We start from the raw sequence: 19,165 nt of genomic DNA on the forward strand, positions 1-19,165 counted from the left end.
TGTCCTAATTAGATTTACAAACAGAGTCGCTATTCAATAGAGTATTGGATTTCTACTTCAGGAATACTTCTAAAAGTTTTAAATTACACCCATATTGAAAAATTCATGAATCTCTCATTTGCATTTGTGGCACACCTTCGGCTCAACTGTTCATGCCAAACACTGCTGCAGTAAGTCTGCTCAACTGTAACACTGAAGCTTATGGCAGAAATATAGTATAATCACACGACAGAGCTTCTTTAATATCGATTAGGATATATTTTTTTAAGTATTTGCGGGAATGAAGGTACTTCCTGAGTGCTCTGCGCTTTAAGACGGTTTAACGGTGCATTCGGCGTCGCGCGCTTCCCGCTGACGTCACCGCGGGTTCCCTTCTCAGGAGTTCAATCCGAGAGAGAGAGAGAGAGCTAGAGAACCCGACCGGGAGCTGTGTGTGTGTGTGTCAGCGTCAGCAGGACATAACCGCTCTAAAGCGCATCCCAGCACACACTCCGCAGAGGGAAGAGCTCGTGTTGTGAGTATTGCTGTGTCTATGTTCCTACTCATTTGTTCCTTAACTCCCAAAGCTGTGTGTGTGTGTGTGTGTAAATGAACCCGGCTAGCTCATGCCACTGCTGAAACCGGACGAATTATTTATTATGCTGCTCGATGAAACGAGCTAACATGCTAATATGTATCTTTGCCTGCAACTTTACGCGCTGTGAAGTTCCTTACAAGCGAAAGCCGCGCGTTAAATCCGAAAATAACGACCTAAACGACTGGGGATAACTCGTCATACTGTACACTATGGCGGGTCTGTCAAAGGAGTTCTTGTTATTGTAACCCGTTGTTGTAGCTCTTTCTCTTTATGCCATCAAGCGCGGAAAATGTACATGTAACAGATGATGGAAAAGCAAGTTCTTAAGTTCCTAAGTTCTAAAAGTCTGTTTTTTGCTTACACTAAAGCCAGCTGTAATGTGTGACTCTCTAATGTGAGTCATTTGTCTACATCTGCACCTTTTTAAAAAATGATCTTAGTTTAAATGTGATTCATGACTCTGATCTGTTTAAAAAAAAAATTTTTTTTTTTACTCACAACAGTGTGAATAGCACCAATCACGATCTGTTCGATTTTTACTTATTTTCACTTCCATATGTAGTCCTAAATTTGATCTATATTTACGGTATTTGTCGAATGCCCTTATCTAGAGCTACATACATTGCTATCTTATTATATACTGTATCTGAGCAGTTGAGGGTTCAGACCCTTGCTCAAGAGAGCTCAACAGTGCCAACTTGGTGGTGCTGGGGTTTGAACCTGTAACCTTTCGATCAGTAGCCCAACACCTTACCCAATGAGCTGCTCCTGCCTTAAGGTTTTGTCTGATCAGTCGAATTGAAATTCATGTAACTTTTACATCACTTCAACTCGACACTCAACTCATAATCATTTTATTCTAGAAATGATGTAGAATGAGAGTGATGAAGATTCCAGTTATGCTATAGTGAGGTAACAGAGCTCATAAACACTTACAGTATATTGATAGATAGATAGATAGATAGATAGATAGATATTTTATTGATCCTGAAGGAAATTCTAGAATAATGTTGCTTTATAAGGAAGGTTAGAAGGTGCTTATTAAAATCTTTGTATGTTTAAAAAGAACTCATGAGAAATCTCTAAGCACAGCCATAGGAAAATCTGGCTGAAGTGCTAAAGGAGGTTTAAATGCAAAACAAAGAAAACTAAGGACACAAACCAAATATGTGGTTTAATAGCATGCCCTTATTACAGTGAGCATGAACGCATAGCTTGACCTGTTGTTCCCTTGTGAATGTGGGTTAGTTTAGAAACATGATCTGTAATGTCAGAAATCTAAAGGCCAAAATCTGATTTGGCCAGTAAATCAGATACGGGCCACTTTCGTTTACTGTGTGAACATAGCGTAAATATATTTTTTACAATATATTTCACTAACTATTTATACACTCGGAAAGAAATAAGAATGACTTGAAAGCAGGGCATCCTGTTAGGTTAGTGCAGATATCACAATGTGTTTTCCATATCCCTTGTAGCAGGAAATTGGGGAGGAGGTGGAGGGGAGGATGCTTTATATGTGTGTGCCACAGGAAACAACTTCTTGCTCTTTGACCCCACGCTGTCGCCATGAGCAACCACTATATTGTATGCACCAGGGAATATTCAAATAGTTTTCTTGTTCCTGGTGATCATGGATCTCGTTTCATTAACTGTGGTAAAGAACAGTGGTGTATATCTGACCTTGGCATGCTGACAGGGTTTATTTTCTGAAGCATAAGTAAGCAGTTTAATACACTTTCCCCATGGACAGTGCAAAAAGCATGAGCTGACAAACATGGATTATCACTTTTTAAAATGTGCTCTCAGCGATGTGTTGTGATTATATTTTATGCCTTTTAATGACAGTGTGCTCTTACCTTGATCTCTAATTTTACCAAATCTGGCTAAGACTTGCTTCAATAAATGTGTTAAATAGGACTGTGGCTTATACATATACAAGTTACACAGCCACCTAAATACGTACTGTCCTAAACACATACAGAGTAATTCACACTCATTTGGTTTTGCTGTGCCTCATGCTCTTAAAGTGTCATTGATGTAGTTTGATGAGAATTTGGCTGCAGTTCAGACTACATTGTTCACAATGATAAAGCAACTTTAAGAGTCACTGTTCTTGACACAAATCAGCAAAGTGGTTAGAGTAGTGGTGTCTACTCAGACTCCTGATATTTGTTGACTTTGTGTAAAGTTCATCATGTTGGGTGATATAGGGTCTTACTTTAGTTTGAACCTATTTAAAAAAATATAACATGGAGGCATGCAAGAAACTGTTTATCCCACTCCAAGCCCACTCAGGAAAGAATTCTGACCAATGCCACCCATTCTCAGAGGCATGCTTGATCAATTACACCTGCTCTAGAGTTATGAGAACTGATCTGGTTCTATTTCTACAGTATAAACAAATTTTGTAATTTGAACCACAATGTCCATGTCCACGGTAATGTTATATTATATCTATATTGCATAACTGCTGTATCCTGATTATTGTTTTGGTGGATACAGAACTGATTCCTGTTATCCCAGGGCACAATATGCACACACACTTGCACTTATATACACTCACACTTACACTTACTGTAATTTAGAATCGGCAGTCCTTCTACAGTCATGTTTTAGGACAGCAAGAGGGAAAGCAAGGGAAACCCACAGAGACATGGGGAGAGCATTAAGTCTGGACAGAAAGTTATTCACCATCCAGAGGTCCTACAAGCTTTATATACTTTTTTTGTTGCGTCTCACATGTTCACAATACACCCAATACACTTTTCTCTTGTTGTGTTCTGGCTATCACTTTTCAGATCTTGCTTTTGTAGAGAAGATGTTGTTTTTAAACCCACTGTACTACATTCAGTAATGCCTATGTCAGTCTTTCCAGTCTTTGTGTGTAAGTTTAGGGCAATACAGTCATAAAGCATGCATGCAGTGCTGTTAATTACTATATTATCACACATCCTGTTACAAAGGCAAAAGAGTCAGATAAACAGATATGCAAGTAAATAAATATTTTGGACTGGTATGTGTTTTCCTGTCTCCAACTGTTGCTTAGAGTAATTCTCCATACAGGACCACAGGCAAATGAGACAGTATAATCATTTGAATAAAATTTTACTGCCTGTGACTATTAATTTTCATATTCTGTAGGAAGAACCTTTGTTCATTTGATCAAATACCTAGATAGCTAGGTGTCATTTCCTTTTTTTGAGTTTTAAATTATTTTTTTTTCTTTTTTGCATGAAGTATCATACTTGGTGAATTTTGACTTGGTGAGCTTTCCCCTACTTTGTTAAGGAAGAGCATCTAACTATCACGTGAGTGCCTCATCTCATCTATTGTACTAATGGAGCTTTTTGGGCCGATGTTCTGAGCGACTTGTATAGTAATGTTTTTGCATATTTATAAAACCTCTTCATGGTCAGTCTGGATAAAATAATTGAATATGCTAAAGTAACTCTAAAATAAAGGTGTTTTTGCAGTTGTCATATCAAAAATATATTGTTTATACCTTTAGTGCGAACTATTTCTTTACTTGGGAAGACGCAAGTGGTGTTTTTTGATCTGGCTGATTAGAAGTTATGTACCGCAATTATGTACCTTAAGCTATTCTTAAAGGTGTATTAGATTCATGTTTCCAGGTGTAAGGTACAGAAGTATGAGTAGTCAGTCTGCAAAACATTATTTATTCATAAGGTTTGGGGAAAAAAGTTTGCCAGTATTTGATTATTTTCTATAGCAGAATCTTGAAGACTGAATTTACATGCACATTAATATATTAGCCTAGCCAACATAAACATATTAAAATATATATTTTTTTTACATATTTAGACATCTTTTTTTCTCATCACTTGTTTTTACTGAGGGATGCAGAGTAGAACAAAGGCTCCCCAGAGCAGCTCTGCTCTAAACCGTTTGTTCATGTAGGCTTGCTAACAACCCGAGCAAGGTTCAGTCCATTAGCACAGATGCACTTTATGCAGAGCAGACAATGAGGTCATTTAACATGCTGAGTCAAGTGATGCCTAACGAATTGAGAACTGAGCCATGGGAATCTCTGAGGACGTGAGCAAAAGCTTCTAATATGGTGCATTGTATGTGGATCAGGGTAGCACTTGCTATGGACTGAAACAAGAGCATAGATCAACCAGGCCTTGAGCGCACACCTGAGGTGTCTGGTGCTGGATAGTGTTCTTTCTGGTAGACATTTCATTACTATGTATGGAGCATGTAATGTAAACTAGGTCACCTTGTTGCAATCCCACAATACTCTTTATTTATTTATTTATTTTTTTTAATAAGAGCTTTGATTATTTTATTTCCGATGGTGTGCATCTTTATCATGATTAGAGGGTAAAGGGAAAGTGTTTGTATTTTTTGTTTATGTAATCCAAATTTTGGCTTCCACCATTAATTGCTTGCGTTTTACCTCTGTGTGCTGTAGAGCCAGTGTCTAGTTGTGTAGTGCAATGGATGATGGGAAGCCTGTGTGGGCACCCCATCCAACTGATGGGTTCCAGCTGGGGATGATAGTAGACATCGGTGCTGACACACTCACTATTGAACCACTGAGTCACAGGGGCAAGGTAAGTCGGCCAACAGAAACCTATAGCATATAGTTAATTGATTGTTAACTCACTTATCATGGACATGCTGTGCTAAACTGTACTGCACATATTAATACAAATGTGGTCTTTTAAACAGTTTATGTTAGAAAAATGCAAATAAATAGTCATGTGTTCTATGAAATCTATTATTATATGACAATCGTCTGTTCTATAGGTAATAGGATGCCATGGCATTTTTCATAATAGCACCCTCCATAAAATATCTAGAATCTTTTTGTTGTTCGTTTTTTTTAAACCTAGGAAAGTATCCAGAATGAGGGAACAAGCCAAATGAGCAAACTGTTTTAGGCCTGTGCTGTACAAGGGTGTCGCTTGCAGAGCTAGTTAATAAGTAATGACTCGTACCTGTAGCAGGTGTGCAGCTCATGTTACCTTCAGGTTGGGTTCATTAGACGAGTAAGCCACCTGGGCTTTGGTCACCCCCTGGGAGAATCAGCCTGTGTTGCTGTCCTGCAGGCAAAGGCTTTGCTTTGTGTACTAACAGTAGCGTAAAACTGATACTACTTTTATAACTTTGCCTCCTTTTTCTTGTCAGATGTTTCGATTTATTCTTGGAATGCATCACCAAGCAGTCTAATGATCTGTTTCTTAGTCAGATCTGCTTCTTAAATTTCCAGGGCTGAGAACAGTATACTTAGATGGTATGATCTCTTTTTTTAATTAATTTTTTTTAATAAAAGAAAAGGAATGGTCAGTCTTCTTCATGCACATTGGGTGTATGATGGGTCTCCTGTAATATAAACCCTTGAGATATATATACACATACATTTATAAAAAAAATGCATACATCCATTGTACCGCTAGCTAGTTGCCACTTATAACATAACAACTACCAGTGAGGGATGGTAAGGGCTAATGTACATTTACATCCCTCAGGTCCTGGGCAGCTTCATCAATGTATCTTTTGTTCATGCAGCGTTTGCAGCAATGTTTCTAGTCTGACAATTTACTGTCTAAACAACAGGGGGGAGAGAAACTACATCTAACTTCTCACAGAGTAGTGGATATGACTGCTCCCTATGATAGTGAGCCACTATCTTGTGTGCCAATCAACAGCTATTAGGATTGTTTTATAAAACCGCAGTTCTAGTTTTTAAAACCAACCATTAATTACCATGTATGGAAATACCCCATAGCTATTGCTTTGAGAAACAATTATTTTCTTTGTGCTTGTTGAGGTAATGGGTCCATGATTCAGATCATATCTGGCAAGGTACTGAACAATTATAGAATATTTTATGGAAGTGGGCAAGGTAATAAAAGTTGTTAATTTTCTGTGTGAATTTTCAGACTTTCCTGGCTCCCATTAGCCAAGTGTTCCCAGCAGAGGATGATGTCAACAAACATGTAGAGGACAACTGTAAGCTGCTATAAAAGTAAATTATGACAAATGCCATGATGCATGCATTAATATAAATGTGCAATTTATCATATTTTGCGTCATCTTTAGGTTCTTTGATGTACTTAAACGAAGCCACTCTTCTCAACAATGTACGGGTTCGTTACAGTAAAGACCTGATCTATGTAAGTCAGATTACTTTCGCTTGCATTCTCTGGTAACACTTTGGCTGCTACACTAAATCCCCAGTAACATAAAGAAATTTGGCATTTGACTACTCAGTAAGTGTCATGACTTTTAAGTTTTAATTATATGCAAATATATTTTGTGAATGAATTATCTGTTTTATTAGGAATGCAGTTGCTATCAAAAATAAAATTACTTTTTCTGACTTTTTTTTTCTGCAATAAAATGTTCATTTAGAGTGGACACCATGGAGGTTTGAACATATGTTTTGTTAAAGAAGGGCTGATGGTCCTGCTTTTCCCCATGAGAATGGCCCCCTTGTAGCCCACAGACCTGCTGTCAGTGCTGTGTGTGTCATGTTGAGTGTAGAGGCTCTGCCCTTCTGTGGCTGCCCATCTCAGATGACCTAGCTAATCCTGCGCAGACGCTATCGGGTTGCCTGTTGCACTTAATTAGGTCCTGCGAGGTAGCACTAAGCAGCATGGAAAGGCTAACCTGACAGCCCTGAACGGCAGCAGGTGGAGAGGAGCCTGTTTGTGAAACCTTCACTAATGGGCTGCTAAGGGAAGTTTTTACAGTGGTCGCTTGATTGTTTTCTAAACACCGGACTGTTTTGCAGAAAAATGTCAGCTAGCCTGTAGATTTTTTTAGTTACGCCTTCAGTGTATAGAGCGTTCCTAGTCTTTTACTTCATTTGAAGTGCTCTTTGCCATGTTTCGTTTCTTTCAGACATTCGTGGCTAACATCCTGATTGCTGTGAACCCTTACTATGACATTCCTAAACTCTATGCCCCTGAGACCATCAAGAGCTACCAGGGCCGCTCTTTGGGAACCCTCCCACCTCATGTTTATGCTATTGGTAAATGTGTGATATCATAAAAAAAATGTGTTTGAAATTATTATTATTTTTTTAATCAATCCCTTTCACTTTTCCCCATGTATCTTTCCATGCCAGCTGATAAGGCATATCGAGACATGAAGGTGCTGAAGATGAGCCAGTCCATTATCGTGTCTGGTGAATCTGGTGCTGGAAAAACTGAAAACACAAAGTTTGTTCTCAGGTCTGGTAGATTAGCTAATAATAAATGTAATGAACATGAAGATAATGGATTAAAAGAGAAAACATAGTAAAACTTAATAAGGTCACACTGGTGCTGAAAATAGCCTTGGGAGGTATTTTATTACATTGGTTAGTTGATGAATTTCTCTCTCCCCCAGGTATTTAACTACATCATATGGTACTGGTCAAGATATCGATGAGAGGATTGTTGAGGGTAAGTCAAATTAAGCTTGTTTAAAGCTTTAAGTGCCTCTTAATATGTATAGATGTCTATGTAACTTGTATAATCTGTTGCAGCAAACCCACTGCTCGAAGCATTTGGAAATGCAAAGACAGTCAGGAACAACAACAGCAGCCGTTTTGGAAAGTTTGTGGAAATTCATTTTAATGAAAAGGTAGAACGTTTCTGCTGTGATGTATATGTAGATTTATTATAAATAATGATTTTTTTTATTATAAATGAAATGAGTTACTATTACAGATTATTTTACAAAATTTTGTGCAAACTCTAGAGACTGTGTGTAAAATTCTCAGTTTCTAATACAGAAAACAACCCACCTGGTACCAACAATGGTACGACAGTTAAAAACAAAGATCCATTAGTTTCTTTTTTCCAATGTTTGACAGGAATGTTAATTGAAACTTGTCCGGCTTTTGTATGGTTTTAGGCATTGTGCTGCTGGCATATGATTGGCTAATTGAATATTTTATTAATGTACAGGTTTTATGATGTACAGGTGTTCCTAATATAGTGGACTGTGTGCATGTATAAGCGTGTGTATGTATTTTTTTCTAATTTTAAATGTAATTTATTTCGTTTTTCTATGCAGAACGCAGTCGTAGGTGGATTCGTATCACACTATCTGTTAGAGAAGTCTCGCATTTGCATGCAGAGCTCAGATGAACGCAATTATCACATATTCTACCGTCTCTGCGCCGGGGCCTCTGAAGACATCAAGAATATGCTGTACTTAAATTCACCTGACAGTTTCCGGGTAGGTTTTTGTCTCTCTGTCTGCCTGCCTGTCTGTGTCTTTCTCTTTCTTACACACAAAATAACTTTCTCCCAATTTGCCATCTCAAACACAATTTGAAATCAGAAGTCTGAGGAAGTTTTATCTACAGCTGGAGACTTGTGTTTATATGCTTCATTAAGCCAAGATAATTGGACCATTTTGAGATGTGTGAATTATTCTTGCTGTCTGAATGCCTCTGACATGCTGTTTTACAGTACCCAGATTACCAAATGTGCCACAGTGAAGCCATGTGTGATAACATTATCTAGATTTTATGTGGAATTTGTTAAGATTTAATGGCAATTTTCTGAAAATAGGGTGTTTTTAATTTTTCATAATTTCAGTATCATTGTTGTTTTTTATAATTATTGGTTCGAAGACCAACTCTCTCCAGCTGGTGTCTCAGTGCTGCCACTAGATGGCATATTTGCTTAAGCATTTAGTTTTTAAGAGTTTACTTGAAAATGCACAACTGGGTGTCATCATCAGCATCACAACTAATATGAAGCTCATATATTACAGGCATGTAGCGCAAAATTGTAAAATCTTGCCAATAAAAATCATTGTTTTTATTCAGTATTTGAATCGTGGCTGCACAAGATACTTTGCAAGCAAAGACTCAGATAAGCAGATCATGCAGAACCGGAAGAGTCCTGAGGTACGTATTGCATTAGCAAGCCGTCATTTGATCCTGCTCTTTTTTATGCATGAACTCTGATGCATTATCTACAAATATACATTTTATTAACAGTCTGTTAGTTGATAACGAAGTATAAGTGAAAGTAGCCATGTGGTTAAATTAGGATGAGTAAGGGGTGGCAGAAGTTACTGGATGCTTCCTGGATAAACTGTTAATAATAATTATGTTAATCTGATAAAGGTGTCATGTGTGAACAGGAATTGTTTTACATAATTTTTGTAGGTTGTGTATGTTGACCAGTCTTTTATTAAACTGAATATTTGGTCTGCTACCATAGAGTTATGACATAGCATAAGAATTACCTGAAAATGTCTGTTGTATTTAACTTATTTTTGGTAATGTGCATGTGGTTTACTATGTAGTACTTGAGTGTTATTGTTATCAGAAGCAATAAGTAAAAAGTCATCTTGCCTCGTTCCCTTGTAGATTATGAGAAATGAAGCATAATCCCTGTAGGAAGTTCTTTATTCAAATAATTTTTGCTGCATTTGTTTTGTAATTATTCATTCCATCTCCTGCTTGTTCTCATTAAATAGCTAAATCTCTAAAGCTTTCAGTCACTCAACTTTGTTGCTGTGACTTGCAAAAGGAACTATGAGACTTTCAAAATGATCCAGACGCCTCTTGCATCTAAGTGCACAGATAAGCCATAACATTAACACCACTGTTCACTGAAGTCAATACCATTGGTGATCTTGTTACAACTTCAACTGTTAAAAAGTGTGATATATTGGGCAGTAGATGAACTGTTCTTAAAGCTTACGTGTTGGAAGCAGGAAAAATTAAAGCGACCTTAATAAAGGGCAAATTGTGATTGCTAAGAGTTTGTGCATCTCCAAAACAGTTGGAGTATCAACCAAAAGTGGTCCAGTGACTGGAATGTGCTCTTCTGAAAGAAAACCCTGAGTCCTGAGGGGTGTTACCCACATATCCATCACAACAGTATTGCCTAATGACAGTGGCTGCTTTAAGTAGAATGGGCTGGACGGTAATGTGCATGCCACACTGCTAAAACTGTTGAGAATGGTTTGAGGAACATGACAAATAATGCGGGGTCAACATCTTCATGCCACCTTCACTCCTTCAGAGGTCTTGTGGAGTCCATGCTACAAGGGTCAGAGCTGTTTTAGCAACACAAGGTGGACCAACACAATATTAAGAACTTGGATTCAATGTTATGGCTGATCAGTGTGTTCATTAGATATTTTTACAATATAACTTTTAGCATATTAATACAGGTGATTTAGATGATAATCCCTAACATTTTGGCAAGGTCAGCATGAAGATTTGTTTCTTATAAACAACCCAAGAGGCCTTTAAACACATGGGTCCTTTATAATACATGATCCTTGTGATATGAATCTAAATGTCTCCAGTAATTATTTTGCATGTTATGTAAAATTGTCAGTAATATATATAATTATTTAAATAAAAAATATTCTTACACTGTGATTATAACTGAATATTACTCTCTTTTGTTCTCATTCAAATCCAGGACAAAAAGGTGATCATTTGTTTCTAGGGCTAGTGCTGAGTACAGTACTTTAATGTTTTTTTTTCCCAAGCCTGAGTTTGCTGTGAATGAGTTGCATGATTCTTCAAGATTTTCACTGATAGTACATTTTATAAAACATGACCCATCTCTTGCACGCTGGACTACATTCTTCAAGGGCCACTCCAAAATTAAGCGTTTTACCGTACTTGAATTGGCATCTGAAATACTTCTCAGGATTTGAATCTCATGCATTAGATTAAAGATAATGTGATGCAGTGCATTGGCCCTTGGTGGATGTACACTTAACAAAAATATAAACGCACCATCTTTGTTTCTGCTCCGATTTTTCATGAGATGGACTTAAAGATCTAAAATTCATTCCAGATACACAATATTACCATTTCTCTCAAACATTGTTCACAAATCAGTCTAAATGTGTGATAGTGAGCACTTCTGCTTTGCTGAGATAATCCATCCCACCTCACAGGTGTGCCACATCAAGATGCTGATCTGACATGAGTAGTTCACAGGTGTACCTTATACTGCCCACAATAAAAGGCCACCCTGGAATGTGCAGTTTTGTCTCACAGCAAAATGCCACAGATGCCACAAGCATTGAGGGAGCGTGCAATTGGCATGCTGACAGCAGGAATGTCAACCAGATCTGTTGCTCCTGCATTGAATGTTCATTTCTCCACCATAAGTTGTCTCCAAAGGCGTTTCAGAGAATATGGCAGTACATCCAACCAGCCTCACAACCGCAGACCACGTGTAACCACACCAGCCCAGGACCTCCACATCCAGCAGGTTCACCTCCAAGATCATCTGAGACCAGCCACTCAGACAGCTGCTGAAACAATTGGTTTGCATAACTGTCAGAAACCGTCTCAGGGAAGCTCAACTGCATGCTCGTCGTCCTCATCGGGGTCTTGACCTGACTTCAGCTCGTCGCCGTAACAGACTTGAGTGGGCAAATGCTCACATTCTATGGCGTCTGGCACGTTGGAGAGGTGTTCTCTTCACGGATGAATCTCGGTTTACATTGTTCAGGGCAGATGGCAGCGTGTGTGGCAGCGTGTGTGGCATCGTGTGGGTGAGCGCTTTGCTGATGTCAGTGTTGTGGATCGAGTGGCCCATGGTGGTGGTGGGGTTATGGTATGGGCAGGCATCTGTTATGGACGAAGAACACAGGTACATTTTATTGATGGCATTTTGAATGCACAGAGATACCGTGATGAGATCCTGAGGCCCATTGTTGTGCCATACATCCATGAACATCACCTCATGTTTCAGCAAGATAATGCACGGCCCCATGTTGCAAGGATCTGTACACAGTTCTTGGAAGCTAAAAATGTCCCAGTTCTTGCATGGCCAGCATACTTACCGGACATGTCACCCGTTGAGCATGTTTGGGATGTGCTTGACCGGCGTATACGACAGCGTGTACCAGTTCCCACTAATATCCAACAACTTCGCACAGCCATTAAAGAGGAGTGGACCAACATTTCACAGGCCACAATTGACAATCTGATAAACTCTATGCGAAGAAGATGTGTTGCACTGCATGAGGCAAATGGTGGTCACACCAGATACTGACCGGTTCTGAGTCCCCAGACCCCCAATAAAGCAAAAAACTGCACATTCCAGGGTGGCCTTTTATTGTGGGCAGTATAAGGTACACCTGTGCACTACTCATGATGTCAGATCAGCATCTTGATGTGGCACACCTGTGAGGTGGGATGGATTATCTCAGCAAAGCAGAAGTGCTCACTATCACACATTTAGACTGATTTGTGAACAATGTTTGAGAGAAATGGTAATATTGTGTATCTGGAATGAATTTTAGATCTTTAAGTCCATCTTATAAAAAATCGGAGCAGAAACAAAGGTGTTGCGTTTGTATTTTTGTTGAGTGTAATTTGTTTGATATCAGGGATTCTTCATGGTTAATTTCAGTACAGCTCAGGATTTTTCCAAAGTAGGATGGATTGCTGCCACACTAAACACTCAAATACATTGTTTGTTCCAAGATGAACCATAGACTTGTATTTTCAGGTACATAGAATGAAGTGTGTTCATGCTGTGATTTTTTAAGTTTTAGCATTTGCTTTATATTTTTGTACTATATTCTAAATTGCTTTTAGGAATCTGGAGAAAAAAGAAACAGAAACCCTGTTAAAATGACTGATATTTTTGTGGTATGTTTTTTTTTTTTTTTTTTTTTAGCAAGTGAAAGTGGGATCTCTAAAAGACCCCCAGTTGGATGATGTGGGGGATTTTAATAGAATGTGCATGGCCATGAAAAAGATCGGCCTTGACGACACGGAGAAGCTTAACCTCTTCAGAGTGGTGGCAGGAGTCCTGCATCTTGGCAACATAGATTTTGAAGAAACCGGGAGCACCTCTGGTAGATCATGCCTTTTTTTTGTTCCTTTATTATATGTATAAATGTAAACATTTTACATAAACAAAAATGCTTTGCACAGGCTCACGGCCCTGTTAATGTAGGCTTTAATGTACATAAACATAAAGGTGTAAATAACTCATCAAATAGAAACTTTACAAACATTTACAATAACATTAAACTGGTACAAAGAAACACTGTTCAGCCATTCAGCTTTTCATCTGGTTTTAGACACATGCACTCATTCACACTTTTACCCACTCGTATAACACTTCACCTCAACAGGGCTCATTAGTGTGGTGTGCATCGGCATCAGCCTTTTTCCATTTACTAGAAGGCACCAGGGCGTCTTTTAACCAAGCTGATTAACAACTGAAGTAACTGAATGTATGGCATGTCTTTAGCCTTGTGTTCAATGTCATCTTGTTTTTCACATGCTTCTCAAATGAGAAATAAAATCTGTTATTTAATATAGTGTAACATAATTACAAACATGTTTTTCTGTTAAGGGCGCACTCCCAGAGATTGTTTAATAAATATTTTAACTGTTCACTGTAGGCACATTTCGTCAATATCTGTATATAAAATAGCTCATTAATCTGATATGTACGGAAATACACACAACAAACCGTGCTCATGCATGCTGAATGCAACTTATGTACAGTAGCATGATGGGCAATCCAGTTTGTTCAATTCAATTCAATTTTATTTGTATAGCGCTTTTAGCAATTTTCATTGCCGCAAAGCAGCTTTACACAGTCAAAAGAATTATTTAAGTTTGTATGAAATGTGAATTTGTACGAATCAAAATGGTCAGTTTGTCCCTGGTGAGCAAGCCGAGGGCGACAGTGGCAAGGAAAAACTCCCTGAGATGGTAATAGGAAGAAACCTTGAGAGGAACCGGACCCAACAGGGAACCCATCCTCATTTGGGTGAAACAGAAAGCAGTAAATGATCTGCATTTATACAGTGTGTTAGGTGGCAGGCAGTTCAGCTATAATAGCTGATGTTAATTGATGTTAATATGGAGTCCAGGTAGTTATTGAAGACCCAGGTAGACTTGTAGGAAGTTCCAGTCCTGAACTATCGAACTGTCAAGTCCCCAGAGAAACAGTTGCCAACACCAGTCAAGGCCAGAACCATCTTCTAGGTAGAGAGAATCATCCCCAGACACCTGACACATCCCAGAGAGACACCCAGGGCATCCATGTGACGAGATCTTCAACCAGAAGCGGGGCACCAGTTCTAGTTGTGTATGAGCTGCTACTATAGGAAGTATATAAAATGATACATACTAGAGCCTAAATATATGCATACTTACTGACAAGTCAGATTTAGGCATTAAAACAGATTGTGGTATAAATCTTGTCATGTGACACATTGAAGGTTGCGTTAATGTTCTCTTCTATGTTGGCTGGCAGGTGGCTGTGTTTTGAAGAACCAGTCGAATCAGACTCTGCAGTACTGCGCTGAGCTCCTCGGCCTGGACCAGGAAGACCTGAGAGTCAGCCTAACCACTAGGGTCATGCTAACCACTTCAGGAGGCACAAAAGGCACAGTCATTAAGTATGAGTCACTTTGCACCAACCACCACCCGCCCCTTTTCCTCAGTGATGCGAATCTTTCCTTGAGAATAGGCTGTAATAGATTATTTGTTAGATTTAACCTCGTTGTATGATGAATATACTTGGTAATTATACAGAATAAAAAAAGAAAATCATACACTTACTGAAAAACATTTTGTTATATTTTAGTAAATATCAGAGCTTTCACAACAGGTATATAAATGTTTATTGATCTAAATTAATGCCTAGGGTTAATTGAATTATTGGATTAATAACATTACTCATGTTTCTGTATGGCGAAAGGTTAATGCATTTCAGTCTTTTACTCTGCTTTCTGCTGTCTGTGCTCACACCCCATACTATCGAACCTGTGGAAAATGAATGTCCTAAGAACAAATAGCTTGACTCATTGTTGTCTGCTAGAAAACATGCATTATAACGTAATTCCAAACAGGATGTTATTACGGTCATTCAAATGTTTTGAGACTCCAGTGTATTGTAACCTGCATTTTCCCTGCTCGAAGGTTCTGTGGATAATTGGCTTTTTTTTAATGACGTATATTATCAGATCTTTGGTCTTGTATTAAGGTCACATCAGTGTCAGAAACATATCCTGGCTATCGTCTATAATTTTTTTAATACATTTCAGTGAACCTTTTCTTTGCATGCAGTCACTCAGCGGCATATCCAGAGCCAGGCTGCTTTTGCGTTTTTGATTTTCAAGTGTCTGTTCGCATTAAGGTACTTCAAATGACGAGCAGTGGTGTGCTGTATCCTGTGCTGATAGCTCCACTCGAACCTAACAGGCTCCTGCAGCATATTCATCACAGCTCACTCCCCTGTGATGTGAATGTCCTCTAGCATTACCTGTCATCAGTTCGTCCAATCCACATCTTCTTATTAAATTCTCTTTCTGTAATTGTAATTGTGAGCGTGAGTTCCAAAGAAATAACCAATATTAGCCTCTTTGGTTAAGTGATGTAGTCACTACTAGAAGCCATATTAGCTAAGGCCGAGTAATAGTCTATTTGGCATTTAAAGGCTTCTGTTGTACTTAAGCAGATAAATTTTTATTCACGGCTTAAGAGAGGATGTTTTGCATTTGGCATTTAACTCTTTTTATAAATCCAGAATTTATTCTAACCTTTATTACTTCCTGTTCTACAGTACAAGAGCAAGTGATAAGGTGTAGAAAGAGGGTATAAATATAAAAATATACAGTGGAACCCTGGATTACGAGCATAATTCGTTTCAAAAGCGGGCTCATATTCCAAAACACGATTTTGTAAACCAAATCGAATTTTCCCATAAGAAGTAATGGAAACTCAAATTATTCGTTCCACAGCCCCCAAAAATAAATACATAAAAATAATTAACACAGAATATAAAGCAAAAATAAAACAAATTAACCTGCCAAATAAGTCCCGCCAAATAAGTGTTTCCGTTTGTGTGTGTGTGAATTTAAAGTAAGGAGCCTCTTCCCCTTCTCGTCTTACACAGTTACCCTTCCTTCAATCTTTTCACACACGCGCGCACACACAATGGAAACACTTTTATCGGAAAAATAAACAAGAAATCTCGTTAATGACACAAAGAGCAGGCTGAGCGTTGAGCAGAGAGAGAATTTTTTTTTACCTCTCTAATGAGACTTGCTTTTGCTTTACACGCACGCTGTACGCACACGCATACAGACACAAAATAAAATTTGTTTTACGCACACACACACGTGGTCACAGTGATATAGTAAACAGTACATGCGTGCACGGATGTTGATTATACCAGTAAGAGATGCGCACTAAGACTGTGCAGGGAAGACGATTACCCACAATTCTGCAGCGCGAGAAAGAGAAAAATCGTTGGCTCAGTTGTGATCAGGTGATGCTCGGCGTCAAAACAAGAAGCACATGCGGGACATGATCCTCGGCACTCGTAAACCAAGACTTGTTCAATTTCTATGTCAAAATGTCTTAAAAACTTTGCTTGTATTGTGGAACACACACAAAATGCATTACTTGCATGCTGAGGTTTCACTGTATTGACCTTTTTTATTCTGTGCTCTTCAGAGTTCTTTAATCCGCTTTTGTTTGAGTGATGTGGCGAAGCTTGGTCGATTAATATTTAACTGAGGACAGATGTTTGTTAGAAGGTGTCTCTGAGAAGGTCTTGAGTTTCACAAGCATGTATCATATTTTTTCATTTCTCTGAGAACAAATACACAGCCGTGATGTGTTTATATCATATTCTGTGGAGAATAGTGAAGGTCATTTTCCAGCATCACTAAAGCGACTGATTCAAGTTTATGCCTTAAAATATTAGCATCATTTTGTCAGATGGTAAAACATTCATCTTACTTTCATTTCCTAAAAAGCTGGAACAGTTTGATGCATTTGAGGTCTATCAATTTAGTGCTTATGGCACTATAAAATAGGCAAAGTCATATACAGTACTAGGTTGTCTGCTCCAATAAGGGTATGCTGCAAAGGGCTTTGATAAGTTAAACATCACTTGTCTCTCAGATGCAGGGTTTTAAACATTTAGTTCAAAGATGTGCTGTACCTGTAACATACTGTATGTCTACCTGTACAGATACTGACATGTCTTATTTTTGAGAATTTATTATTGTTGATTGCAATTGCAGTTCATAATGACAATATGTGAAAAAAAAACATATTCAATTCAAAGAAAACAGTAATATGGGCGACATGGTGGCTCAGTGATTAGCACTGTGGCATCTCACCCCCAAGGTCGAGGGTTTGATTCCCGCCTCAGGTCTGTGCATGGAGTTTGCATGGTCTCTCTTTGCTCCGGTTTACTCGCTCAGTCCCAAGACATGCAGTTTAACTGCTATTCCCAAATTGCCACACTGTGCGCCCATCGATGGATTCCCTCCCTGTCCAGAATATTCCTTGCATCATGCACAAGTCTCCTGAGATAGGCTTACAGAGCGGTATAGAGGATGAATGAATAAATAATGAATTAATTAAAACAGTGCAGACTTTGAGCTGAGATAATCATTTAGAACTAACCTCTTATATAAAATTACCTCTTAAGTATAAAATCTACTAGTGTAATTTGCTTTTTGATCCACAGACCTTTCTGCAGCTTCCACACTTTTATTTAAGAACCCTGGACACAAATTAAACAATATCATATCATATACAATCAAGAGTGCAGTTAAACTGGATTTTTGTAGGTCTGTTGCTTTTATACAGCGGTTTTATGAATAAAAACATAATGTAGAGTAAGTAATGTTCCTGGCACAACATGACCAAATATTTAGTTTATTTTTTGCTTTGCTAGTGAAAATTTAGAAATATTATCACTCTTGGAACACTTCGTTACAAAGCCTTCGATGGGTTGTGGTAGCTGAAATTTTGTGCTTCATATGGAAAGCAGTAGGTATGCCATGAAAAAGAACACCCTTAAGTTCTTATCCTCCATCGAAATTCTAGACTGATTTCAGGAGATGAGTCAGGAATGCAGCACAATGCCACAGGCTTTTCTCCTCACTTCAAAATAATGTTCAGAGAAAATATCCACATTGTATAATTCTAAGCTGTGCATTTTTTAAAAATTCTTCTTTAGTTTTTGAATTTGAACTATCTAGCAGTGATGGAATGCCTTTAAGGGAGAAGTGTCAAGTGACAACTTTTGAGATGCGTTGACATAAAGCTGAAGTGACATATATTGATGAGTTTACATTAACAAGAGTTCTGGCCCAGTTTTTGACTCCTCCTGGCCCACTTTACTGTTCTCTAGGGTGCCGCTGAAGGTAGAGCAGGCCAACAATGCGCGTGATGCACTAGCCAAGGCCATTTACAGCCGCCTCTTCGATCATGTGGTCACGCGGGTCAACCGGTGCTTCCCCTTCGAGACCTCCTCAAACTTCATTGGAGTTCTAGACATTGCTGGATTTGGTGAGTGTTGTTTATCTACATTTTTAATGATCTTTATGCCATTTTGGTGTTATTGGAAGCTTAGTTTAGCATTATAAATTATTTGTTTGCATGATAACCTTGCTGTGAACTTTCATAAGAGCCACCGATTAAGGGCTGTTACTTTTAGTTGTCTCATTCTTTTCATTCTTCAAGGGGAAAAGAAACTGAAAGGTGCAGTCCTGTCTAAACTGTGTTACTTTCACACAGTGTATTATTAATATTGTTATTCTGTTTTATTGGATGATTTCAGATAATATTAACTT

The 19,165-nt window shown here is 38.4% G+C and overlaps 1 protein-coding gene across 3 annotated transcripts in view; it reads left to right on the forward strand.

The window, feature by feature from the left end:
- The first annotated feature begins 408 nt into the window (after window positions 1-408).
- The window catches only part of myo6b (myosin VIb), a 39,350-nt gene continuing 20,593 nt past the window's right edge, over window positions 409-19,165 (forward strand). The window contains exons 1-14 of one of the 3 annotated variants that reach the window (XR_008361866.1): window positions 448-514; window positions 3,818-3,888; window positions 5,016-5,157; window positions 6,490-6,559; window positions 6,650-6,723; window positions 7,454-7,583; window positions 7,680-7,785; window positions 7,943-7,998; window positions 8,082-8,179; window positions 8,615-8,779; window positions 9,378-9,458; window positions 13,222-13,402; window positions 14,821-14,965; window positions 18,724-18,881. Coding sequence is in view for 2 of the 3 variants with exons in the window: in XM_053510001.1 (XP_053365976.1) it covers window positions 5,041-5,157; window positions 6,490-6,559; window positions 6,650-6,723; window positions 7,454-7,583; window positions 7,680-7,785; window positions 7,943-7,998; window positions 8,082-8,179; window positions 8,615-8,779; window positions 9,378-9,458; window positions 13,222-13,402; window positions 14,821-14,965; window positions 18,724-18,881 (1,381 nt within the window). In the remaining variant the exon portion in view is untranslated. Of the gene's footprint in view, window positions 515-3,817; window positions 3,889-5,015; window positions 5,158-6,489; window positions 6,560-6,649; window positions 6,724-7,453; window positions 7,584-7,679; window positions 7,786-7,942; window positions 7,999-8,081; window positions 8,180-8,614; window positions 8,780-9,377; window positions 9,459-13,221; window positions 13,403-14,820; window positions 14,966-18,723; window positions 18,882-19,165 lie in introns of all 3 variants that reach the window. The other 2 variants (XM_053510000.1, XM_053510001.1) reach the window with 2 other exon arrangements.

The sequence above is a fragment of the Clarias gariepinus genome, chromosome 13 (assembly GCF_024256425.1).
Source record: "Clarias gariepinus isolate MV-2021 ecotype Netherlands chromosome 13, CGAR_prim_01v2, whole genome shotgun sequence".
Classification (NCBI taxonomy): Eukaryota; Metazoa; Chordata; class Actinopteri; order Siluriformes; family Clariidae; genus Clarias; species Clarias gariepinus.